At 37.6% G+C, this 26,727-nt stretch overlaps 1 protein-coding gene across 1 annotated transcript; it reads right to left on the bottom strand.

The window, feature by feature from the left end:
* Positions 1–627: 627 nt before the first annotated feature.
* Positions 628–24,878, bottom strand: LOC126243273 (lambda-crystallin). The gene is made up of 6 exons (XM_049948151.1): positions 24,719–24,878; positions 18,693–18,880; positions 14,271–14,479; positions 8,515–8,672; positions 3,360–3,502; positions 628–909 (listed from the first exon to the last, which is right to left on the bottom strand). The coding sequence occupies exons 1-6, from the start codon at positions 24,763–24,765 to the stop codon at positions 692–694; spliced, it is 963 nt and encodes a 320-aa protein (XP_049804108.1). The 5' UTR covers positions 24,766–24,878; the 3' UTR covers positions 628–691.
* Positions 24,879–26,727: the final 1,849 nt, after the last annotated feature.

Genomic DNA, 26,727 nt, shown 5'->3' with positions numbered 1-26,727 from the left:
ATCCAGAAAGGGGAGCACTCCACGTTCACATGGACTTCCATGGCAAAATTGATTTCTGGGATATGGAACTGAGATGTATGAGGAAATCGTTCTACTTTTTTCTGCCAAGTGGCCATATGACAGGTTACCTCCTTACTAACACCTGGGAACCTGCACTTAGTTCTATTAAGAAGAGGAAGGAGATATCCCACAGTGAACTGGCTTCAGGAACAGGCGGAGCAGCAACAGTGGAGATGCCACCAGAAGGGGTGTGGGCCTCAGACAGAGCAATGTATCGGTGAGAGGAGAAGGGGAGGAGATGAGGTATGCTTACCACCACCTCAGCGGAGACTGCATACCGAGTACTGGGCCAAAGGGAAGGGGGGCTGGGGGAAGGAGGAGATATAGGTCCTGAGCCAGCTCCAAGGCAATCACTTCCTGACTGCTCCACTTGTATAGCACACACACACACACACACACACACACACACACACACACACACACACACACAGAGAGAGAGAGAGAGAGAGAGAGAGAGAGAGAGTCTCCCAATGGGCAGGTGTACGACCCGCCCAATTTCTGCATTGGTTTTTACTCATTCTTCTGGGGTGGGGTGGCAGAGGCATACAGTGAACAGAAGGAAAAATGTTTTGGAATTGGCAAAATATAGTTTATACAGTTAATTATTTACATATTATTGCACATTGTTGTTTCATTCAGTATTAGACATTTTCTTCTTCAGAGTAGAGAGATGTGTGAGGCACAAGTCACGCCATGCCCTTCGTTCTGGAAGTTTCTCTAGAGGAGTCATCTCACACAGTTGTTTATGAAGTTCTTTCACCACTGGACCTTCAAATTTCGGTGTGGGTCCCATTGTCATGGACACATCATATATTGTCTGACCATACCTATCACAATAACTTTCCATACCTGAAACAGGAACAAGATTTTAAACTTTGTTGTACATTTAGCTTAAGAATTTATGCTCCCTGCTTTCAGAGTGTATATACATTATACTTAGAATAAATGACATTGCATCTGATTCAAATAAAGAATGTAGCCGTGAGCCACACAAAACATATTGACTTTGGGTGAACTGTGTGGATGTGGGGTCTGTAGGACACGAATTCTACCACTGTGTTGTACATGGAAAGTCACTTCATCACTTAACATGATGCACTGTGTGAAAGTGCTGTCACTGCCAACAGCACTCTGTAGCTGGGCAGAAAGTGCCACAAATTTGCATTTCTTGTCATGACTTAGAGCCTGTACCAGCTATAGCTTGTACGGCTTCATAACCAATCAATGTCTCAAAACAGGCTAAATTCTTGTTGTACATATCTGTAACCCCCGATTGTCATGATGAGTTTATTTTGTTGGGCTTTGTTGGAAAGCGGTCTGATTTTGTGTGACATTTTTGTCAGGACTCTTTCCTGTAAGTACACGTCCTGAGTCTACAAACTACTGAGACCATCTGCAAATGTTTCATGCATTTGGAGGGTCAATTTGGTACCTCAATCTGAAACATCTTTGCACTGTAATCATGGAATTACACTCCACAAACGCTAGAACACAAAATGATTTCTCCTGCAGAGCAGCCATTTTGCAACATGTGGTGGCAACCAAGCAAACAGAAGACAACTGACATCTAGCGCCAATAAATATAAACTATACAATGTATTTGTTCTTCTAATAACTGAGCTGTGGTACAGCAATCAATGTTTTGACAACATAATACTTTGCAATATGTAAATTATTTCTGAAACACCCTGCATTTCATTCTCGTCACCATGTACTGTTAAAGGCACTTAATGTCTCCAAAAAAATTAGTACATACTCAAAACCTTGCAAACTTGGTATGTTGAACATGAGGACAGTTAATGAACCACTAGGCACTTCAACCACACACACCTTATTGAAGCAGATAAGCAAATTAACTGTTGTGGAATATCATTACGAAGTGACAAGACAAGACTAGTATTGTGGGGCAGTCCCCAAGCTTCTGGGACTGAATAATTCAGTCAAATGTTTATACAGGGGTTAGGAAAACCCAATAAACATGAATGGAGGTTTCAATTTCGGCAAGGCTTGGGATCCAACATTCTGGTATTTCACTAACCATTTGATCTTGCAAGGATGAAATCACACACAGAACATATGCTGTAATGAACACTGCAAAACAAAATGCACAACGGACACAGAGAGTGCCAGGTAGTAAACTATTTTGAAGTAGTTACACTTTGGCAACAATTCTTCACAGTTCCTATTGAGTGCAAACAGTAAGCATACCAATATATAAGACCTTCACGTGCAGCACTTAAAGATGGATGTATCACTTGTCAAAACACTGCCCAAAAATAGAATCTTCAATGTAGTTGGGGCATCGAGGAACATATCACATCTTATTTCCTTAGCAATCCTACGTAAAGGATAGTTGCTACTCACTTATAACTCTCAGAATATATTAAGAAACAGAGCTGGGCAGAATTTATTCAAACAATACAGATAAACATTATTACTCAGTCTTGAATGACAAAAATATCTGATCAAACCAATATCCATTTACATCAATCAAAACATTAGACATTTTTGAATAGAAGGCAATACAAAAAAAGGTAAAGTTCAAACACATTTATTGATCAGATACTTAGTTTTATACATGATAAATGTCCTTTTAGGTGCTGTTACACAAATTTTGAGAAACATCCAAATACATGGATTTTATGTATTCAGTATTTGAGAATGAGAGAACTTAGCGACTTCCGATAAGCTTTAGACATAATTTCCAACCTTTACACAACTTCCCTCACTGATACCTTCAACAAAATTATTGAAGGAAAAAGTTTAATACTTATTATATTTTCACTGTACATGCAGCCAAACTTTAGAATCAGGCATGACCTTTTAATTTACTACTGCTTTAATGACCTTTTAATTTGTTATTTCTTTACTACTAACTCTCTTCACAACACACTTCGCAAACAGTACCTGCATACATCATACATCACTGAATGTACCTGCAAGATTATGTCACTGGATGCCACATAGTTCAGGAGATACGTCATACATTTAGATGTGTGAAAAACTAGCTCTTCTTTAAAATGGAGTGGAAATTACCCACACTGTATTCATCCACTCTTTCCTAATGAGATAACTCAGCAACTTCCAACCGATATTAAGCATAATTTCAAATCTTTCCTAAACCTTTTCTCAGTTACATGCTTAAAGGCAAATATTTAACATATTAAGTCATTTGTCAAGAAATTAGACATTTGAAGCTGTTTTATACACAACAGTTCAAATCTTTAAATAATCAGGGGTTTACTGGTGTATTGCTAACTAGCATGTTGTAAGCATATAATGACAAACTGAATACATACCTTCGGCATTTAAATGAGCAGTTTCAAGAGGACCCAAGAAAGCATAACGCATTCCTAGACCCTCTGACATCACCTTATCAATGTCACTAACATTTAAAACTCCATCAGCAACCAAGCGGAGAACTTCATTCAATATGCAGTACCTGCAGAAAAGTAATACAATTTTAAACATGTATCATATAGTTTTTTGGAAAGAAGAAGAAGAAGACATCCACGTAACAGATTTAAACTGCAAGTTTTGAATTTTATTCAGTACAGAAATCAGTGTTATCTAACTTTTCACGTTGAGCAATTATTTCTCAGTGAAAGTTACAACTGCTTTTCGTAATGTCAAAATTTGTAAAGTGACACTTATAGCGACATTCCCTGCTTTCTTTATTTCTTCGTATGTTGTCCTCAGTGTCGACTTACTGCGTTGCTACACTGGCTGAAAAGTGCGTTGTGGAAGTACAACACTGACTACTTTACATGATGTAACCGGCAGGTGCAAATTTGTGTTTCACATTTCTTTACTTTCGCTTTCCTTATTATGCTATCTGACAGACAAAAAGAAGTTGTTAATCTGTGGTGATTTCAATGCAAACTTTCTAAGCAATTCTGATAGGAAAAGTGAACTCGAAGTGTTATTAATGACATATAACTTAGAATCAGTGATTAAGTTCCCTACACGCATAGCTCAAGACAGTAGCACTCTAATAGATAATGTATTTGTACGGCAAGAGGATGTAAAACTAATATAAGCTTTCCCTGTGATAAATGGATTATCAGATCATGATGTACAATTTATTAACTTACTAAACCTAGCAGGGTGTACTGTTCATAAATCATTAAGTAAAAGTGTAAGGTTGCTCAACCCGGTATCTACAGAAGACTTCAGAGAAAGTTTAATAAATGTTAACTGTGGAGATGTATATAATGATAAACGCAAAATATTTCTCGATAAATTTATATCCCTTTTTGAACACTGTTGCCCAAAAAAATTAGTGAAAGTAACACCGAACACTTTTCAAAGAAACCTTAGGTTCTACAGGTATTAAAGTTTCTTCAGAATGAAAAAGAAAACTATGTGACAACAGCAATTAGTAAAGACTCGGGAGTAATTTTACACTTTAAAAATTATTGTAACATACTGAGAGAAGTTGTCAGAAAATCAAGAAATATATACAATAGAGTTGAAATTTACAACTCAACTCTGCAATAAAATCAAATCAATATGGAATGTTCTAAGAAGGGAGACAGGAATAGTAACACTAGGGTTGGTAGTATTACTATTAAAGAGAAAGAAACCATCTTCACCAACAGTACACAAGTAGCTACTGTGTTTGAAACCATTTCTTAATTATTTAGTGTAGGTGAAAAAATTGTTAAGAATAGTTCAAAAGAAAAAGCCAAGCAGTACATGGAAAAGTCAGTTTTGAGAAATACTAGTCAGATTAATTTTCACCTTAGAACCTCTTGTGAAATGAGGAAAATCATTAAATCTTTGAAAAATAAATGGTTTGTTGGAGGAGATGACGTATCTAACATATTAAAACAATGTGGAGCAGTTACTGCCGATATTCTGAGTCACATATGTAATCCATCATTAACTCAAGGTATTTTCCCGGACAGGTTACAATATGCCGTTGTCAAAGCTCTCTACAAAGAACGAGAAACCACAGATGTCAATAATTATCGACCAGTATCCTTGCTTACAGCATTTTCAAAAATTGTCAAGAAAGTAATGTACTCAAGTATGGTTAGATATCTCAGCAGTAATGAGATACTTAGTAAATCACAGTTCGGATTTCAAAAAAAATTTCACTGCCCACATTAAAAAGTAAAATGTCACCATACGAATCTTCTATGACTTATCCAAAGCATTTGATTGTGTGAACCGTAACATTATGTTCCAGAAATTACAATTCTATGGTACAAACGGAACAGCATATGAGTGGTTTAAGTCATACATACATACATACATTCATACATAAGCGGCAGTCTTAACGGTTTCTTCCCTCAATTCCTAGGAAAATATGTATCTGTGGACTCCACATATGATGATTAAAATGCTCAATTTTCAATTATCTATCGATACAATCAGTTCTGATCTGATAACATTTTATAAGGTTTAGGATTGGTTTCTCAAAGCCAGAGGGGTGTCGAGTAAAAATATGCAGGAATCTCATTTTAGGTTGTAAACAAGTGACCTGCCAAATATGAGTTAAATCATTTGGCTGTGTCTGAGGCCTATCACTTATCAGTAACACACACTTATTATCAAAAGTATGATTGTATGAGATATCAAGCAAAATTTGGGAATCAACTGATAATTTCATAGTAGACAGGACACAGAATGTTATATTGGATGGAGAGTCATCCAAAGATGATGAAGTAATTTTGGGTGCATGAGGGAAGTGTGCTGGGACCATGGCTGCTTGTGTTGTACATTGACCTTGCAGACAATGTTTATATTAAACCCAGATCTTACACATGTAATGCAGCTCTATTTATAATAAAGTATCCTGCCTGGAAAAAAAAAAAACCTCCACAAATATTCAGTCAGATCTCGATAAGGTTTCAAAATGGTGTAAAGATTGGCAATGTGCATTAAATGTTCAATGAGACACAGTTGTAATCAGTGAAGTCATGAAGATACCTGTATGTAACAATTTGTAGCGATACAAAATGTAACATTCATACAAGCTCAATCATAGGAAAAGCAGGCTGCAGGCTGTACCTCATTGCTAGAGTATTATGGGTATCCAATCTGTCTACAAATGAGATAGTTTAGAAAATGCTCACATGACCAATACTACCCTAGAATAGTACTCAAGTGCGTGGGACCAGTACCAAATAGGACTACCAGGGCACCCTGAAAATATGCAGAGAAGTGCAGCACAAATGGTCACAGATTTGTTTCATTGATGGGAGTGTCTCTCAGAGATGCTAAAAGACTTGAACTGGCAGTCGCTTGAAGACAGATGCTAATTATCCCATGAAAGTGTAATTAGAAAGTTTCTAGAATACGCTTTAAATTGTCACTTCATAAAGTGAAATGGGAAGATGCCCTAATAGCTGGTACAGTGGAAAGTACATTGCCAAGTGGTTTGCAGAGAACTGATCTAGTTAAGAAAACCATTTTGGATTCCTGTGGCAGACAGGAACAGTGGAGATTTTATTAATATGCCAATCAACTGCCTGCATTTCAAACTTTTTTGACTGACCTCTTATATACAAGGTGATTCACGAAGATATGCAAGTATTTTAATATGTTATTCCACAAGTAAAACTAAAGAAAAAAGTTCATATAAAATAAGGTCCACAAATGTTTATTTATAGAGTTACGGCTAACAAAAGATTTTACCTGGAATTTAGTAACTTTGCTAATATGAAGCCATCGCAAATCTGTACGAGGTTAAAATAAAGCACGATTTCCATTTATTTTGTTGTTATTGGTCTGGTGAATCTAATGTAACATGTCCCAAACGTGTATCTGCAGTAGCTTTCTAGAACATCCCAAGAAGCAAAGAGTATTACACAAGTAAATTTGTTTACTTTCCATTAAGAATGTAGAAACATGTATGTCATTGTTGGCAATGGTTAGCGAGTTTTTTCACTCATTTTCTAACCTTGAAATGAGTTAGTTTTCTGTATTGTTCAGTGAAAGAACATAATAACAACAGTGTATTTAAGTGAAACCACATATTAACTGTTGTGGTATGTAGATTATTTATGAAATAGAGATGCCTTTCAAATTTACAACACAGGAATACGCCAATATGGTGTTTATTTGTGCCAAATGTGATGGTAATGCTATGGCTGGGACATGTTTTATTAGATTCACCAGATCAATAACAAAATAAATGGAAATTGTGCTTTACTTTAACCTCTTACAGTTTTGCAATGGCTTCATATTAGAGAAGTTTCTAAATTTCAGGCAAAAATCTTTTATTAGCCATAACTCCGTAACTAAGACCTACATTTATATGAACTTTTTCTTTTGTTTTACTAGTAGAATAACATATTACAATATTTGCATACCTTCGTGAATCACCCTGTATTTAACTATAGCTTCATGGTTCACACTGAGCGAGGTTGTGCAGTAGTTAGCACACTGGATTCACCTTCAGGAGAATGACTGTTTCAAACCTATGTCCGGCCATCCTGATTTAGGTTTTTGCTATGATTCCTTAATTGCTTCTGGCAAATGTCAGAATGGTTTCTTTGAAAGGGCGCAGCTGACTTTCTTCCCCATCCTTCACTAATCCAATGAGACCAATGACCTCCCTGTTTGGTCCCCTTCCCCATATCAACCAACCAACCATCTAGGGTTCACAAGTTTAATTTAGGCTTTGGGAAAGATAACTGATCCTTAATGTAAACCAAATATCTGCATAATGGCAAGCTACTATTTGTCTATGACTTGTTTCCTGTTATTGTTTCATATTTACACACACATGCATTCATAAAAAAGTGACATATGAAAACATTTGTCTCAAGGGCTGTCTACTTCTAAAGACATTCCAAGCAGTTACACTCCACAGTTGTGTCACATTACAAAAACAAGGTATCCATCAAAGAATTTAAAATTTTCTTACAAGTACAACTGATGACAAAAGTCTCAGAAGAACAGAAGTAAGAGAGGTTTGTTTTAAGTAGTTGGTTTTACAACAACACTAACAATTTCATATTAGAACGAAAAGGTAGGAAACAAACTTACAAACTTTAAACATGAAACAAGATGTTACAGTACGTAGGGTTCTTTAACCCAAATCTTCACGGGGCTTGATAATTGCATTAAAAAAGCTTCTAATCTGACTGTACAAATTTAGGTACGAAAAATTTGAGGTTTTTCAGAATGTCCAATCTACACCTTTAATGTTCATTACTTTTCAGCCATTCTCAACTGGGTACACAGTAGGTTTACTTTTATATAGATGTGCAGCTACTGTCCACTTATTTGGGTGTTTTATGTGAAAGCCTTATTAACAACATAATACTGCGCTTATTCTCTCTCTCTCTCTCTCTCTCTCTCTCTCTCTCTCTCTCTCTCTCTCTCTCTCTGTGTGTGTGTGTGTGTGTGTGTGTGTGTGTGTGTGTGTGTGTGTGTGTGTGTGTGTGTGTGTGTGGGCGCGCGCACGCACGCACGCAGGAAGAGGAGGAGGGTACTTACTGGATTCTATTCAGTGCAAAGCCTGGAATTTCCTTTGTAAGGCAAACTGGAGCTTGGCCAATTTCTTCCATGATAGCCCTTGTACGAGGAATAATTGCTGGATCAGTCCAGGGAGCTGGTACTATTTCAACCAATGGAACATAATATGGGGGGTTCACCTGTAAGAAGAACAAAATTTAAAAAAATGAAATACCATATAGCTGTGAGAGCAGAGAAAATATTGAGAACAATGTTCAAGGGAAAATTTTTTTGAACTGCAAAAATGTTTTATCATAATTAACACTAAGGTGTGGAAATAGACAAGCAGTTGACAACAGAAATCTGTCTATTTCACACTAAGGTAAAATATAAATAAAAAATCAGAAATGTTAACATTAGTCCATCATATTTTGTTGAACACTCCATGAATGCAATTGAGGAATGCTAACCAACAGAAACACTTATGGCATAAATACCACAATTGAGAAAAGCCCGGGTTTTAAAAAATAAATAAATAAGTGGGTAAAATTGGTTTTTTAAACGGATTTTTATTGTTTTTTAGGATTTTGCTTGTATTGACAAATAGTTCAATTTAAATTCCTGTGTTTAATTTATTTAAGACACTACAACTACTTTACTAGTGCCTCATTTCTTGCCCTGTCTGTACTGCACCCATTAGGGGGATCTTCTCCGTCTATGGACTTGTTTGATCATAATTATGAAATAATTTAGGAGAGAAAGGATCCAAGAAATTAGTGAAGATCTACCAATTTCTGCATGTTTCCAAAAAGTAGTAAATTCTACTAAACAAATATTACACTTCTACATCACATTATAGTTTTTTCTGGAAGTGCAAATATTATGTAACTGTGTTTCTTGCACTGCATGAAAAGTTAAAAGACAACATTAATAAAACAAATTCTAGTGACAGTTAACAGTTGCCTTCAATAAATATGATGGCTCTTTTTAATTTGTATAAAGATAACTATGTAATAATTTGTATGCCGATTGAATTTCCATAATCAAATTTACATTCATCTTTAGAAAAAACAGAGTACTTTTAACAACTAGAGATAGGATGTTCATCTTCATAGGTCTTGTGTGTTGTTATGTTCTGCAGAGATGATTTGATATCAGTCACCTTGGTTCACCAGGTGCCCTGTTGCCTAGTAGGCACAGGATCCGCCATGGGCCGTGGTAACTTGTTCCGTGCACAATGCCATCGACGGTTATAAGGTGCAAATGGTGTCCTGCGGTATGGCCATCCATGCTGCATTCAGCTGGTTTCAAATTTCATTTGTGGTGGTTGGCATTGGGTCACAGCACTGCACCCGTTGTTTCACTATAGCCCACACATTTCTGATTGGTGACATGTCTGGGTCTGGTGATCTAGCGGGCTAGGGCAAAAGGCTGACATCCTGTGACACCAAGAAGGCACGTGTTCATGCAGCAACATGTAGTCATGCATTGTGTTGCTGAAAAACGGCGCCTGGGATGTGTAGAAAGGGCATGGTTACAGGTCACAATATGTCATTCACTTAGGTCACACTGGTCACACACCAACTGTGATTTGTGGTTGTAGCCAATAGCAGCCCACACCATAATGCCTTGAGTTCTGCGAATGCCGTCAGTGTGATGCCACTCACACTGTGTATGGTGAACCAAAGTGCAGCCATCATTTTCAAAGAAAAAGATCCTGGATTTGTCCGAAAACACTATCTGATGCCATTCCTGTCCCCAGTGACATTGTTCCATACACTATTGCCATCTAGCCTGTTTCTGCACATTCGCCAAAGGTATGAGAAGTGGACGACATGAACGTAACCAATGCCGTAATAAAAGGAAATGGACTGGCACCCCTGATAGTGTACGATGTGTTATACTGTTCCGCGGTTGAGCTAGAGCTGAGGATGCAGATCTGTCTTGCAATGCCATTCGGATGAGATGTCGATCTTCTAGGTGGGCAGTGCAGCCTGACCCATGTTGTCATGTTCTATGGCCTTCTGTGAATCATTCTGTAGACACCTGTTGCACTGCCAAAACACTTCGGCCCACATGAGCAGCAATTTTCTGGATGGATGCACCACATTCTCTCATGCCAATAATGCACCCTCTTTTGAATTCACTGATTTGACAGTATCGTTCAAGCATGTCTGGGAGGCATCCTGTCTGTCTGCTTAAGTCACACTGATCCATTATGTTTGGTTTATAATGACAACGAGAGCCGCAGGCACACTTTCCCAGTACTTGACGTTCCACTGTGATATCCATGTTGACCCTGAACCCGTGGGGCAACATGAATCGAATGCTACTCATTTCTGCAGAACATACTAATATATATATAGCCTCTGAATATGAACATCCTATCTCTAGTCAATTTAAGGTGGTGCATTTTCTCTGAACACTAGTGTAGTTGGTAGTGTCTTTTTCTAAATTGCTTTTTGTGTCTTAACAAGATGCCACAATTTTAAAATTTCCATCATCAGGTACAAATAGGGCGGTAAAATTTTAAGGGTGGCCCATGGGTAGGGAAAATTAATTTCAAATCAACCAGCGAAAAAATTGAGCAAACCATGAGAAAAAATGAAAAAGAGGAAGAAACTAAAACATCAAACTGTTTTCAAAAGCATACACAACAATTACATAACAAGTATTTAGTAACTTTGACAAAAGTAAACACATTGCCTCTACCTAGCTCAAAACTAAAGCAACTGCTACCGAGTACGAAATGGAAACAAAGATAATCTCAATTCATCTCTGTCCAGCATTGCAGCAAGGCACATGCGCTGGCTTGCGATCAGGTTGCAACCTGATCCCACTGCTCTCTCAGTCCTTTTTGTTTTTGTCTCTGCAGATCATTTGTCAAGTGTCAGTTCTATTCATTGGTTCTGTTGATGTTTTTAGTTCTACTATTTCCTATGGATAATCGATCACATATTCACAAGCTAGGTTTTGTACTTCTCTTTCAACATATCTAAAAGGAGTAAAAGGTAAATGCATTTCATCATAATCATACACAAACATGAGTTGGTGTCAGTTAAGTCTGTCTCCGAGACTTGCAGCATGAGAAACGAACTACATTGTCTTTCCTCAAACAAATTAGCTGGCATTTCCTTAAACTTTGACATGTACGCAAATAATAAAAGAAGAGACTGTCATGACTTTTTAATCAGTCGGACATAATTGCAGAAACTGTTTTAAAGAAACTATGGACTGAGCATAAAAACTGAGGACTGTCCCCAGGAAATTAAGATGTCTGGTCACTTTAGTTTAATTATTAAAAGTATAACAACAGATTTGCATTGTTGTGCCGTTGGATGTTGCTGGTGGTGGAAATGGGTATGGATATCGGGGAGACCAATGGTAGTAAAAAAAGAAGGGGTGTTATTTTTCAGTTCTGTCCTAGGGTGGCAAAACACTTAGAAATGTCTCTGTTTGTAAAGAAACTGTTGCCAACATACTGTACACCTCATCTTATGACAATTTTCATGAACAAGGGACACTATAAGATTTTAAGCTGGCAACTAATTAAACATTAATCATGGAACACACTGTAGTTTTCCACGTGCTATACATTTGTAAAACCCGCTCTGTTTTTAATGTCATGTTCAATAATTCTTATTTTACAACTAGGAAATTTATAACTCTGCTTTTTTACTACTAATTAATAAGAAATTTTGCTACCCAGTAAGTTCATTTTACTTACATACACTCAGAACATCACTCTCAGAATTTTAAGTATTGTTGTGCGAAACATAATACCATAACCATGGGAATACAATATAAAAGTTCGTAAGAACCTGCCAACATTTTTTAAGACTCATCTCTTACACTCCACTGTCTTCACTGAACTTTCTAGTACACACACTTCTGAGTTTTTCTTTAACTCTGTTCCTAACAAATTCAATAATTTCTTTCCCATGTCCAGCATGTTCTTATAGTTTTCCTTCCAATCCCCTTGGCACCACTAATGTCCTCAACTTACATCCTCATTTCTTGTTTTAAATTTCCCACATGTTGTAACCACATCTCAGATTTCATCACACATAACAGTATCCAAACAATAACCAAAATCTGTGGCACAATTTCTTGCACTGTAACAAGATATGTACTGTTAGCTTCTCACACAAAACTTGTGATACAACACAGGAAATAAAAACCATTCTGTCTGTAATATGATCTTCAAGAATAATGTAATATGCAGACACACACAGGCTGTGGGACTGATGTTATTTAGTAGTGTGATTCACAGAAATCTTTCTACATTTCGACTACATTCCCTTCAACAATTGGGTAAGGAAGTCAACCCTGAACGGAAGTGTCCTCAAATTTTCTGTTTTATACAGAAACTCTGAAGCACCTTCACATGGTAGGGCACTGAACAGCCTTCTCTAAGCACTGGAGACATTTCCTCAAATCACTAAACCAGTGGCAGTCCACAAGGACAATTGTTCCCCAGAACTGGTTACTATTCTTCTACCCAACACTGTCACATCCACCGATAGCAACTCTCAGCAGCACTGCATGTTTGAACATGTTCTGATAAGAAAAGAAGCATGACACATTTGTAGACTTGGAACATCACTTTGAGGAACAAATTTCTGCATATTTTCTATATACATCTAACCACACAGTCTGAGGCGCCTTGTCATGGTCCGTGCCCGTTGGAGGTTCAAGTCCTCCCTGGAGCGTGTGTGTGTGTTTTTGTCCATAGCGTAAATTTAGTTTAAGTTAGATTAAGTAGTGTGTAGGCTTAGGGACCGATGACCTCAGCAGTTTGGTCCCGTAAGACCTTACCACAAATTTCCAATTTCTGTATACATCTACAAGACTACTCAGAAATTCACACTCAAATTCTTGGGCAGATGGTTCAGAGAACAACTTTTGGACTACTACTCGACCATTCCTCTCTCAAAAAGCACCTGGGAGAAATGAATATCTAAATCTTTCCATGCGAGATCTGGTTTATTTTATTACAAGAGTCATTTCTTCCTATGTAGCTGGGAATCAATAAAATATTTGCACATTCAGTGCAGAAAGTTGGTGATTGAAATTTTGTAAAGAGATCTCACAGCAACAAAAAAAATACCTTTTTTCTAATGATTGCCACCCCGACTTGCCTCTCTAATCCAAGACACACTTTCCCCTATTTCACAATAATACAAAACAAACTGCCCTTCTTTGAACTTTTCTGATGTCCTCTGTTAATCTCATCCAGTAAGGATCCTGAGGACAGGCAATCATAGTGTAAAAATTTGCTTTATTGCATCTGTTGTATGGTTCAAGTGTTCTGCAGTAAAGCACAGTCTTTGGTTCACCTTCTCCACATTTTCTCTGCGATGCTTCCAATTTAAGTTATTCATATTTGTAACCACTAAGTACTGAGCTGAACTGAATTGGCAACCTTTAAATTTATATGATTTATTGCATAACTAAAATTTCACATGGTTTTTTAGTACTCATCTGGAGGACCTGCCACCTTTTATTGTTTAGGGTAAATTGCCACTTTTTGCACCATGAAGATACACCATCTGCAACATTTTGCAATTTGTCTAGATCTTCCAATGCCTTTACTACATGGTAAACAACAGTGTCATCCATAAAAGGGCTGTTCAGATTGTCACCTAAGTTGTTTTCATAGATTAGGAACAGCAGAGAGCCAGTATCACTTTACGTGTCTGCATTAATATTAGTTACTCTCTCCTTATCTGTGCTTGACCTTCTCTTGTATTTCTACCATAAAACTATATTATAAATACAAATATTTTTGTACTTACTGGATGTGAGACAATAATTTGACTCCTGTGTTTTAGGTCCTTACTGAACAGTGAAGGCAGGAATGTACTTGTAGAACTTGAGAGGATTGTATTAGAATCCACCACTTTGTCCAACTCCTGATACACCTTACATTTCAAATCCAGTCTTTCTGGTACATTTTCCTGTACCAATTTTGCTCCTTTAACAGCTTCTGACAAGTTTGATGTGCCTACAAAAATAAAAAAAAGTCCAGTAGTATTATACAGAGAAACAGTTAAATACACCAACTAAAATTACTGTACCAGTCCGAAAATAATAAGTCTTTTCTTGTAAGGTTTCTTTAATTTTCCTTTATGTGGAACTTATATTTCCCTTATTTATGTATTACACAATGGAAAATCCAGGATGGAATGTAACGATATTATGAGAAGGAAAGCTGCTACTCACCATATAGCAGAGATGCTGAGTCACAGGTAGGCCCAACAAAGGGACCGTCACAAACAAAGTTTTCGGACAGTAAGGCCTTTGTCAAAAATAGACGGCAACATGCACACAAACACGCATGCACGCACATTCAGGCATGTGTGTGAGTTGCATTTGCGAGAGAGAGAGAGAGCGAGAGAGAGAGAGAGAGAGAGAGAGAGAGAGAGAGAGAGAGAGAGAGTGTGTGTGTGTGTGAGATCTATTTTTGACAAAGGCCTTACTGGCCAAAAACTTTATTTGTGACAGTCGTTTTGTTGTGGCTACCTGTGACTCAGCATCTCCATTATTTACATATTCTTGACACTTCTCTAGCAACCCCCACCTCACCATTTTTCATCTCCTGTCAATCTGATTTTTACTCAAGGATGTGTACTGGGCCTTGCCTTTTTTTGCCTAATTGTTCCTCTGCAACCTTCACTACTCCATTTCTCACTTCCCACTTCTACCGCATTCCTTTCACCTGATTCAGTCAATCTTTTCCTAATGCTACCTTTCAGACTTTCAACAAGCTTTGGTTCATTCAAGTTATTTAGAGCCCATCTCCTTAATATTTCATCATAATCAGTAAATTGTGAGCACTATACACATTTGCTGCTGGAAGTGTTTCGTAGTTTAAAATATGGTTTCTGAAGATCTGTCTTGCCATTATATAAGCTATCTGAAACATTCCAGTGTCTCCAGGTATCTTTGATGTATACAACCAGCCTTCTTTCTTGGCTCTTTAACAAAGAGACTACAATTATTAATCTGTGCCATGCGCAAAATTCATCTTCTAATTCATTCCTCCCTTAGGTCATGTTCTCCTATTATTTTTCCTTCTCTTCCTAGGGAGCACCACACAACAGTCACTTTTGCTCATTTCCTATTCTTCTATACTGTCAAAATTAAACTGCTCCCTCCTGTGTCTCGGAGGCTCTAAAGCATTACCAAAGTGGATGCCTGCACACTGCAGAGTGGATATCTGCACACTGCAGAAAAGAAGCCACAGTTGTTTCTAATAGGTGGTGGTGATGAAGGCCGTCAGTGACAGAGCCAGTAGACAGTCATTCACTCTCTACCTTACGGAATTTTTTTCGAATTCATATTGGGGGGGGGGGGGGGGGAGGAAACAACGACAACAACAACACTCAGAACATTCTTGTTTACTGTGGTGCTACATACGAGAAATGTACGTGACAGAGATCTTCTAATTAACAAACTTACATGCAGATCAAATATTAACAATAACAAATGTGATAATTAAAGATACAGGTTACTTAATAAATGGTGGAAAAATCGAAATTTTTATGACTTTATTATATTCTATAGTCTTTCCTGATTACACTGATATCTATATTATAGGGTTTCAAATCAAAGATGACCTATATACACCAAATTTTAAAGGTACGGTCATGTACGCTGCCGCGCCCTCTTTATTTCTGTTTCAGAAACCAGTATTATTTTGAAAAGAACTGTGAACTTCCTGTTTCCAGCGATAACACATATGATACATTGTATATGTTGGTAACAGTGCAGGTTCCTAGTGTCTGTAAATGATTATCTTTGCTAGTATTTACTTTTGTTTCACTGAAGCAGTTTGTTCACGTGTTACTGAATGTTTGTAGCCCAAGTGCTATATATATTTGTGGAAGTACACATCCTTTAGTGTGCAATAAATACGAACTATGCCACGCATCAAGAAGTTCAATAAAAGGAAATTCCATGGTAACCAGTTCACAAATAAAGCATGCCACACTGTCGAAAGTAGCCTATGTATCAGTTCTTCTGGGAAGAAACTCTTGGTGATTCAAATTTTTGTGTTAACAATTATGCTGTTTGTAGTGGATTTGTTGTTGATGTGGGCATCTCATCTTCTTTGCTAAAGGAAGTGGCGAAATGTAAACAATGTAATGGTGTAGGCTGTCTAGAAATAACTGAACAACAAAGTAGCAGGAAGGGTTTAGCATCAAAATTAGTTGTTCTGTGTATATTCTGCAATAAATCAACCTCGAAAAGGGCTTCAAACAGTGTGCATAATTCATATGATGTTAATTTGAAGTTAGTATATGCAATGCATGCAACAGGGAAAGGAAAAACAGCTGCTCAAACGTTTTGTGGTTTGATTGACCTTCCTCCTCCTCCTCCCAATACGTTCAGGAAGTACATAAAAATACTTTTAGGTGCCTTGACGGTTGTGTCTAAAGCATCTATGAAACATGCAGTAGAAGAAACTGTAAATATTAGTGAAACCAGGGACACTGCTGTTGCACTTGATGGGACATAGCAACGTCATGGACATCGTTCCTTGATTGGTGTTGTAAGTGCTACTTCTCTGGAGAATGGTAAAGTTGTTGATGTTGAGTACTTATCTAAGTACTGTCACACCTGCCATGGTAACAATGAAGGACATATTGGACATCAGTGTTCTAAGAATTATGATGGTTACTGTGGAGGTATGGAGTGTGATGGACCTCCAAAAATATTTCAGATCTCGGTGCCTGTTTATAACATTAGATATATAAAATACCTAGGTGATGGAGGCTCTAAAGCTTTCAATGAAATTAATGAGTTCAATGTTTATGGTGATACCTTGATAACAAAACTGGAGTGCTGTGGACATGCGCAAAAGAGGATGGGTGCTAGATTGAGGAAGCTACAAAGAGAAATGAAAGTTGCTATCTGATGGAAAATCTCTGTCTGACCGAGGCAGATTGACAGAAACTGAAATAGACCTCCTTCAGAGTTATTATGGACTGGACATTAGATGAACTACACTTCTGAATGATGTTACAGCAATTAGAAAAGCTACATGGGCCACGTACTTTTGTAAGTTGTCCACAGATGACCACCCTGTTTACGGACTTTACCCTAAAGGAGCAGATCCTTGGTGTGGTTACCAACAAGCAAATGAAAGTGGTCAAATATACCATCACAAGCATTCTCTTCCTGAGCCTGTTATGAATGAAATAAAACCAATTTTTAGGGATCTGAGTGACCCTGTTTTGCTTAGAAAATGTCTTCATGGGGGCACTCAGAATACAAATGAAAGTTTCAACCATTGCATATGGGAAAGAATACCCAAGAATGTTTATGCAGGACTAAATACATTAAAAGTTGGTGTACTAGGTGCAGTGATATGTTTTAATGATGGTGTGATAGGAAGGTTGAAAGTCCTGAGAAATTTAGGCATAAAATGTGGCTCTAATATGGAAGATCAACTGCTTGCACGTGACAGACAATGGGTGCATGAAGCTGAAAGATTCGCTCTTTGAGTTTCCAAAGAAGCAAGAAGTGCTAAAAGGAATGCCAAGAGGAAGCCTGAAGATGATGAAATGCTGCAGGATGAAGACTATGCTTCAGGAATGTTCTGAGACACAGTTTAATTGGGCTCATATCTTCATTCCCAATTTCCCGCAAGTTGCATTTTTCAGAAATCAGGTGCAAATATTTCCTAAAGTTTATAAAGCATTGCTCTATTTTTTTCTGTAACTTGCAATAGTCCATACTTATGTATTAGAACTAAGAGTTTTGCAGAATCAACTAAATTGTAGAAAAAATAACATTTTTATTAGGAAAAAAAATTATAAAAATTAAAATATAAGATGTGATATTTTATATGCTTGTAATACACATAATAGGTGGAATTAAATAGATCTAGTTCCTCAGCCATCATGTCATGCATATCTGGTAAAAGTTTAGTCTTTGTCTCCTTCAAATGTATAAAACTGAATTAAATAGTTTGGAAAAAAATTGCATCTATTTCTTTGTAACTTTTTTTAATAACCCTAAGCAGGTTCAGAAATATTCAAAATACTTCTAATTTATTTAGAAAGTGTGCTGCATTACCTGATATCAACACAAAATCTGTAACACGTATACATTATAAACAGTGCCTCAAAGAAACAGGTGTTTACTTTTACATAATATTGAGCAGAGAAAGTACCCTGTAACCTTAAAAGGTTTCAAGAAAAGTAACTTACCCTTTATAAGAGACATCTGTTGGTCTGCAGACAGTTTTCCACGTAGAAGTTTTTCTTTTTCCAATGTTTTCAGTTGTTTTTTAATGTCTTCCAGAGCTGAGCTGACCTGCTCTGGCAAGATGTCATAAAGATGAACCTCATACCCAGCAGCAGCAAACAGCATTGCCCAGCTACGGCCAATCAAACCACTGAGAGGAAGGAAGAAAAACCACAGGGTGATTAAATTGGCAAATTAACAAAACTGGTTTTGTTTATCAGTCAACATTACATGTCAGGCATTTCAAAAGGAGCAACAAATGCAGCACTTCAACGTAGTCATAAATTGAGGGGTTGGACAAAATATTTTCAACATCTAAACTCCACAAACCACCTTATGGTGTGTGCTGGAGAGTACTTTGTGTACCCGTGTCACTTCTCGCTTTTCCTGTTCCAGTTCCGGCTGGTTCTAGGAGGAAATATTGCTTGTAAGCCTCTGTGTAGGCTCAAATGTCTCCAATTTTATCTTCATGAGGTACACACAGGAGGAAGCAATACACTGGCTGACTCTTCTAGGAATGTATGCTCTTGGAATTTTAACAGTGGAGTATAATGCAGAACACCTCTCTTGCAGAGCCTGCTGCTGGAGGCAGCTGAGCATCTCTGTGACTCTTTTGCTCTTATTAAATGAACCTGTAATAAAATGTGCTGCTTTTCTTTGTATCTTCTATATTTCCTGTATCAATCCTATCAACTACAGATCCAAGACTAACAAGCAATATTCAAGGATTTTTCAAACGAGCATTTTGTAAACTACCTCCTTTGTTGATGGAGTAAATTTCTAGAGGATACTTCCAATAAATCTAAGTATAGTATCTGCCTTACTTGCGATTTATTTTGTAAGGATGTTAAACTTTCAAATATGTTTGTACGCATATGAAAGAAACTGCTTTGAGTGATTGTTCTGCAGTTATTGCGTAGTCATACAATAACAGCTCATTCTGTCTATGTATAAGCAATACAATACGTTTGTTTATGTCGAGGGTCAATTGCCACTTCCTGCACCATGCAAAGATCCTCTGCCGATCTTCCTGTCTTTTGCTATGATTTTCTAGTATTGGCTTCTCTTTTACACAACAGCATCATCAGTGAAAAGCCTCATGAAATTCACAACATTATCTAGTCTGTTATTTATATATAATGTGAAAAGGAATGCTCCCATAGCACTCCCTTGGAGTACATCCAAAGTCACTTTTATATCTGAGCAGCTTTAAAACAGAATTCCTTATCACAACAGGATTATTGCACAATTAAATACCATTGATTGTAAATGCTGATTTCACCCTTTCGGTGAGTCGATACGTTCCCCTGTTAATATAGGCAGAAAACCTCCTTGCACATTATAACTATTTGTTGAGCTAGGACTAACAAATATCACTACTTTGTCCTTGAGCCCAGGTCTAATATACTCCTTTAATATCTCACGAAGTTTTGTCTACATCCAATGGCAGTGTGAAACCTTCCACGGAAAAAAAAACATTACAGGCAATCAATGTGGACCTTTGAGTTTTTACACTTACAGGAAAGAATGTAGGAGATACTAATAGTCTGAAGAGTGTCCCTTCCACTGCACAGTTACAACTAGTTTTAGTAACTTGTAATAAGAATACTACACCTTTGAGGTAAGCCATACTATATAAGGTTCTTAACAGCAATAACAAAATAAAAATGAAACTGTGAAAAACTTTAATGCAGAATATCTGCAAATAAATGCTGTAGACAACAAGAAGGCCTAAAAATTGGAGTGGCTGCAACACAAACAACTGTTCAATACCCACCAGATGCAACATTTGCTAAAATAAAATTGGACTTGCGTTGATTCATATTACATATTTCTTTTGGGGGCTCTGCAAGGAAATACACATTGAACTCACAAGCACCAAATTAAATAACTTACAGGTAAGAAACAGATATGCTCACCTCGTTCTTCACTAAGACCTAAACCCTGACCAGCATTCTTCTCGAAACCAAATGCACAGTGATTACTTTATAGCATGTGATACACTTTTTCCCCTCTAGCATTCCTTTTGAAGTATATTTTAGCATCAGAATAAAAAATAAAGTGTGTATATACTATGTTTTATAATTATTTTTTGTAATCTAGATAACATTTTATTCAAATAACTGCATGGCATATAATCTGCTAACTCAACACACAGGGGGCCTATGTGGGGAATTTCTTGAAGTGGACAAAAATCATGACGAATTTGTTAAATGAACTGATGAGGAGAATTTTCCAAGTGAAGAACAAGGTTCTGTGTGCACTATAGGAGAGGAAGAGGGTTCATATGATGATACTGAAAGTACTTGCTTATTCTGAGAACAGAATTTTCACTTTTTCATGAATATTTCTCCCTCCAATTTTCCAGAATGAATATCTTTCTTAGATAGTTCAGTAACAGCCATTACTATTTTTTTCTTGTAGTACTATGTCTTGAGGAAACAAGAGTTACATTTCTAGCCATTTATATGATTAAAAAAAAAAAAAAAGAAAGAAACTAATGTTTTTCAGTTCCTCAGATGCCTGCATCTTTTAATGTTATTTTTTGGTTACATTATCTACATAACTTCAAAAGATAAGATTTTGAGAAGTTACGAAAAATTTTTGAACCATATTTATTCAATGGAAAAACTGGTAGAAGCCAGCCTCAGGGGAGATCAGTTTGGATTCCCTATAAATGTTGAACACACAAGGCAATACTACCGTAACCCTATGACTTATCTTTGAAGACAGGTTAAGGAAAGAAACCTACATTACTTGACTTAGAAAAAGCTTTGGACAAAGTTGACTGGAATACTCTCTTTCAAATTCTGAAGGTGGCGGGTGTAAAATACAGGGAGCGAAAGGCTATTTACAATCTGTACAGAAACCAGATGGTAGTTATAAGAGTCGAGGGGCATGAAAGGGAAGCAGTGATCGCGATGGAAGTGAGACAGGGTTGTGGTCTATCCCCAATGTTATTCAATCTGTATATTAAGCAAGCAGTAAAGGAAACAAAAGAAAAATTTGGAGTAGGTATTAAATTCCATGGAGAAGAAATAAAAACTTTGACGTTTGCCAATGATACTGCATTTCAATTAGAGACAGCAAAGGGCTTGTATGAACAGTTGACTGGAATGGATAGTGTCTTGAAAGGAGGATGTAAGATGAACATCAACAAAAGCAAAATAAGGATAATGGAATGTAGTCGAATTGAATCAGGTGATGCTGAGGGTATTAGATTAGGAAATGAGACACTTAAAGTAGTAAATGACTTTTTCCATTTGGGGAATAAAATAACTGATGATGGTAGAAGTAGCGAGGATATAAAATGTAGACTGGCTATGGCAAAAACAACATTTCTGAAGAAGAAAAATATGTTAACATCGAGTATAGGTTTGTGTGTCAAAGCCTGGTATGGAGTGTAGCCATGTATGGAAGTGAAACATGGATGATAAACAGTGTAGACAAGAATAGAAGCTTCCAGACTGTGGTGCTACGAAGAATGCTGAATATTAGATGGGTAGATAACATAACTAATGAGGAAGTACTGAACAGAATTGGGAAGAAGAGGAATTTGTGGCACAACTTGACTAGAAGAAAGTATCAGTTGGTAGGACATGTTCTGAGGCATCAAGGGAGGCGGGGTAAAAATCGTAGAGAGAGACCAAGAGATGAATAAATTAAGCAGGTTCAGAAGGATATTTGTTGCACTAGCTATTTGGAGGTGGAGATGCTTGCACAGGATAGAGTAGCATGGAGAGCTGCATCAAACCAGTCTCTGGACTGAAGACCACAACAACAATAGCATATATTCAATAGATTATTTGTTATATCAATTGTTGTTGCTGGGGTGCGATCCACTCCAGTGTGTCAAGCACATCACCCCGCAGAACTGTGTCAAATAAGGTCTATGTAAATGGACGGTAAAAGGGGAGTCAAACAATTTCATTAGTACACTACAAACTGAAGTGCAACATCAACCATTTTATTACAGTGCAGGTCCATGAAACAGATATTGTTGTTTTGTTACACAAACAACAACGAAGAGTGTAATTATTCCAGTTCCAAAGAAATCAGATGCTGAAAGAGGTGAATATTATTGTACTATCAGTTTAACAAGCCATGGTTGCAAAAACAACAAGTTATTTCCATAATCATGGAAAAATTTATATAAGCTGACCTTGGGAAAATCAGTTTGGGTCGGGAGAAATGTAGGAACATACGGGCAATACTGACTGTATGATTTCTCTTAAAATATAGGTAAACCTATGTTTATAACATTTGTGCACTTCAAGAAAGGTTTTGACAGTGTTGACCGAAATATCCTATTTAAAATTCTGATGATAGCAGGGATAAAATATAGGAATATCAAAAGGTTATTACAACCTGCACAGAAACCAAACACAGTTAGAAAACTCAAAGGGCACGAAATAAAAGCAGCAGTTGAGAGGGAAGTCACACAATTTTGTAGTCTATCCCCGATGTTATTCAATTTGTACATTGAATAAGCTGTGAAAGAAACAAAAAGAGAAATTTGGAATGTGAATTAAAGTTCAGGAAGAAGAACTGAGAAGTTTGCAGTTTGATGATGACATTCTAATTCTGTCAGAGATAAAAAAGGAAAATCAGTTGAACAGAATGGACAACTTGTGTCTTGAGAGAAGGATGTATGATGAATATCAACAAAATCAAAACAAGGGAAATGGAATTAGCTGAATTAAATCAGGTGACACTGACAATGTGATGTGGAAACAAGACACTAACAGCAGTAGATGAGCTTTGCTACTGGGGTAGCAAATACTGATGATTGAAGTAGAGAGGATATAAAATGCAGAATGTCTGTAGCAAAGAATGTATTTCTGATAAAGGGGAATTTTTCCACACATCTGATGTAAACAGGTTTAAGGAAGCCTTTTTTCTGAAGGTATTTGTCTGGAATGTAGATTTGTGTGGAGGTGATGTGATAAGCAGTTCAGAAAAGTAAACAGAAGCTCTTCACACGCCCCCCCCCCTCCCCATTAGGTGTCAGTTAAGGGAAAAAGAAAAGTGTAGTCTGGTGCATTTCTTTCAGGAGTTTCAAAAGTCAGAATTATGCAGGTATTTAACAGGGTTGGAACTGGAACTTTTGGCTACCTTACAAGTCGCCATTTGTCTTCCAAAATATTGAAAATGCTCCATAACGCCCCCCCCCCTCCCCTCTTTCTGCCTACAAACTATCGTATGGGCGACTTTGAAATGTGGTGCTACAATACAATGCTGCAGATTTGATGATGAACTGCGTAACTAATGAGAAGGCATTGTACCAAACTGGGAAGAAAAATTTCAACTTGACTAAAAGAAAAGCTCACTTGATAGCATGTATTCTCAAGCATCAATGAACTTTCAGTTTGGCATTATAGGAAAGTGGGAGGGGAGAGAGAGAGGGGGGGAGGGATTTTGAAACAACAACATGATTTGCAACTACCTCAATTGTTTCCTTTTCCTACACAAGTATAATTTGTTCCACATAGCATAAACACACAGTAAATGCAAATGGGCAATGGCACAGTACGAAACAGTACCTTTGAGAAAATTACTGACGATATTTCAGTGAAAGTGTTGAGAAATTTTGAGGAAATAAGAAACGTCTGACGGCAGGGCTTTGTGCACACAATGACAACAGCCCAAAAACAGTAAACACTAACAAATCTTAAACAGATAAGCTTAGTTTCATTTACAGCTATAAATGTAAAATAAAAAAAACTGAAATGTAAATTACTTTGAAAGGTGTAAAATAAGAAATGCCGATGTTCATGGGGTTATGTTAATACATACATTCAATTTTCTTTGGTGGGAACTTCGGTGAGGGTAAAACTCAGAGCTGAAAGTAATTTTTAATACACTGTGTGTGAATACACGTTATGCCACAGTACGGACTTGACACTTCTTAGCTATTAGAATGATGTTTTCTGCAACGTCTTGGAAGACGTTGACAATGTATAATTCTACAAACAAATATTGTACCTACCTTCCCACGATCCCAATTTTCTCATTCTTGACTTTTGGTGATGCCATTTCGTTTGACAGACCTACTCACTCACTCCAGAAGTTCTGCGACACAGTGAGCTCTCGCTGGATTGTGCCTGACCTTTATCTGCAGAGCCGCCCCTCCCCATCACCGTAACGAGCAGACGACAAAATAACAGGCGACTGCCTTGAACCGGCATCTCGTACGATGCGTTCGAATCCTCCACAGCGTCACATCTTGTGTCACTATCGTCTCTCTAATTCTAGTCTGTGCGATACACTTACAGTCTTCACCTAAGTATAGGATGACATGACACCTCAGCGTGTTACAGTGCTTGAATTTAATAAGTGTAGAGGAAAAACAGAGTTTCAGTATAGTGGTAGCAATCATTTTCTAGCACATTATATCTAACCTCTATAGATTTCTGGAGTCGCAAAGGAAAGTTGTTATAGCAATCCCGCCTTCACGCACTCATTTATTTTTCCTACAACCATTGCGCCATCTTTAGCGGGTAGTTGCTTTATTGCGTGTAAACTTCGTGGAAAGGTAATAGTTTCGGAAAATATATATGAAACCACTTCCACAACACAGGACAGTATTTGTAGTTAACGTGTATTACAGTTATTAGTTACAAAACCTACAAATTTAAATTGGTTGCATGTGTAAGCACTCAAAAGCCGTCGTCATTCGAGTAACAGCCAGTTGCCCTGTCCGTAAACATTAAATGTTACGATATCGAACTTTTCCGCGGCGGCTTCTTTGTGCAAAACCTTAAAACCTTCTGAAAAAGTTGGTAGTAATCTTCGAAAGTTCCGAGTTTCAACTACGATTTGAAGCGGCCTGACAAAGTGAGATTTTAAATAATGTTTAAAAATTGTTTTAACTTTGCTACGTCCTTAATCTTCCCAGATCATCGATTAACACCAAAACACGCACCGTAATAATGTTTTCTCCAGCAATACATTTACATGAGGCTTCCAAAATTGGGTTTCGTACACAGATTTTCCAATACCTCTTCTGGATGCCATGTAAACACTTCAATATCGATTTTGAAAAATGGGGTTCTGGCTCCCGGATTTTTTCTTCCACACTCTATTTTCACCCACTTTTAGATGCACAGCCATTTTCGAAACGCGCTTATGTTCGCAGGTTAGAGGAGTAACATTCTATGCAGTACCATAAAGGAGAAGTAGAAATATTAGAGTGAACATGAAATCAGCTACCTCCAATATTTATTTGAGTAAAAATGCCATTGTACTGATTTATGGTCCATGAACAGTTGACTGAAAATAACAGCCCGAGAAGGAATGCCAAACATTCAGCATAGCACTTCCCGGCAGATTAAAACTGTGTGCCGGACCGAGACTCGAACTCGGGACCTTCGCCTTTCGCGGGCAAGTGCTCTACCAACTGAGCTACCCAAGCACGACTCACGCCACGTCCTCACAGCTTTACTTCTGCCGGTACCTCGTCTCCTACCTTCCAAACTTTACATAAGCTCTCCTGCGAACCATGCAGAACCAGCACTCCTGAAAGAAAGGATACTGCGGAGACATGGCTTAGCCACAGCCTGGGGGATGTTTCTAGAATGAAATTTTCACTCTACAGCGGAGTGTGCACTCCCTTCTTCATCATGCCTGTGGGAGGGTGTAAATATGTTGTCTTCCAGGAGACCTGTACTGCAGGATGGAGACAAGCTGGTGGCGGCTCCATTATGCCCTGGGGAACATTGTCGTGGGCATCCACATGTCCAGTTGGGCTCATGATGTTCAAGGAGTATCATATACTTGTTGTAGACCACATATACCCCTTCATGATGATAATGTTTCTCGAAGGCAGTGGCATTTTTCAACAAGATAATGCGCCATGTCACAAGGCTAGGAGTGTAATGGAGTGATTAGAGGAACATAGTGGTGAGTTCCAATCAATGTGCTGGCCCTCCAACTCACCATATCTGAACCCAATCAAACATATCTGGGATGTGATTCAATGTGTCATCAGATCTCATC

The sequence above is a fragment of the Schistocerca nitens genome, chromosome 1, assembly GCF_023898315.1.
Source record: "Schistocerca nitens isolate TAMUIC-IGC-003100 chromosome 1, iqSchNite1.1, whole genome shotgun sequence".
NCBI lineage: Eukaryota > Metazoa > Arthropoda > Insecta > Orthoptera > Acrididae > Schistocerca > Schistocerca nitens.
Note: the sequence above shows the minus strand (reverse complement) of the source record. Positions and strands in the feature narration are given on the sequence as shown.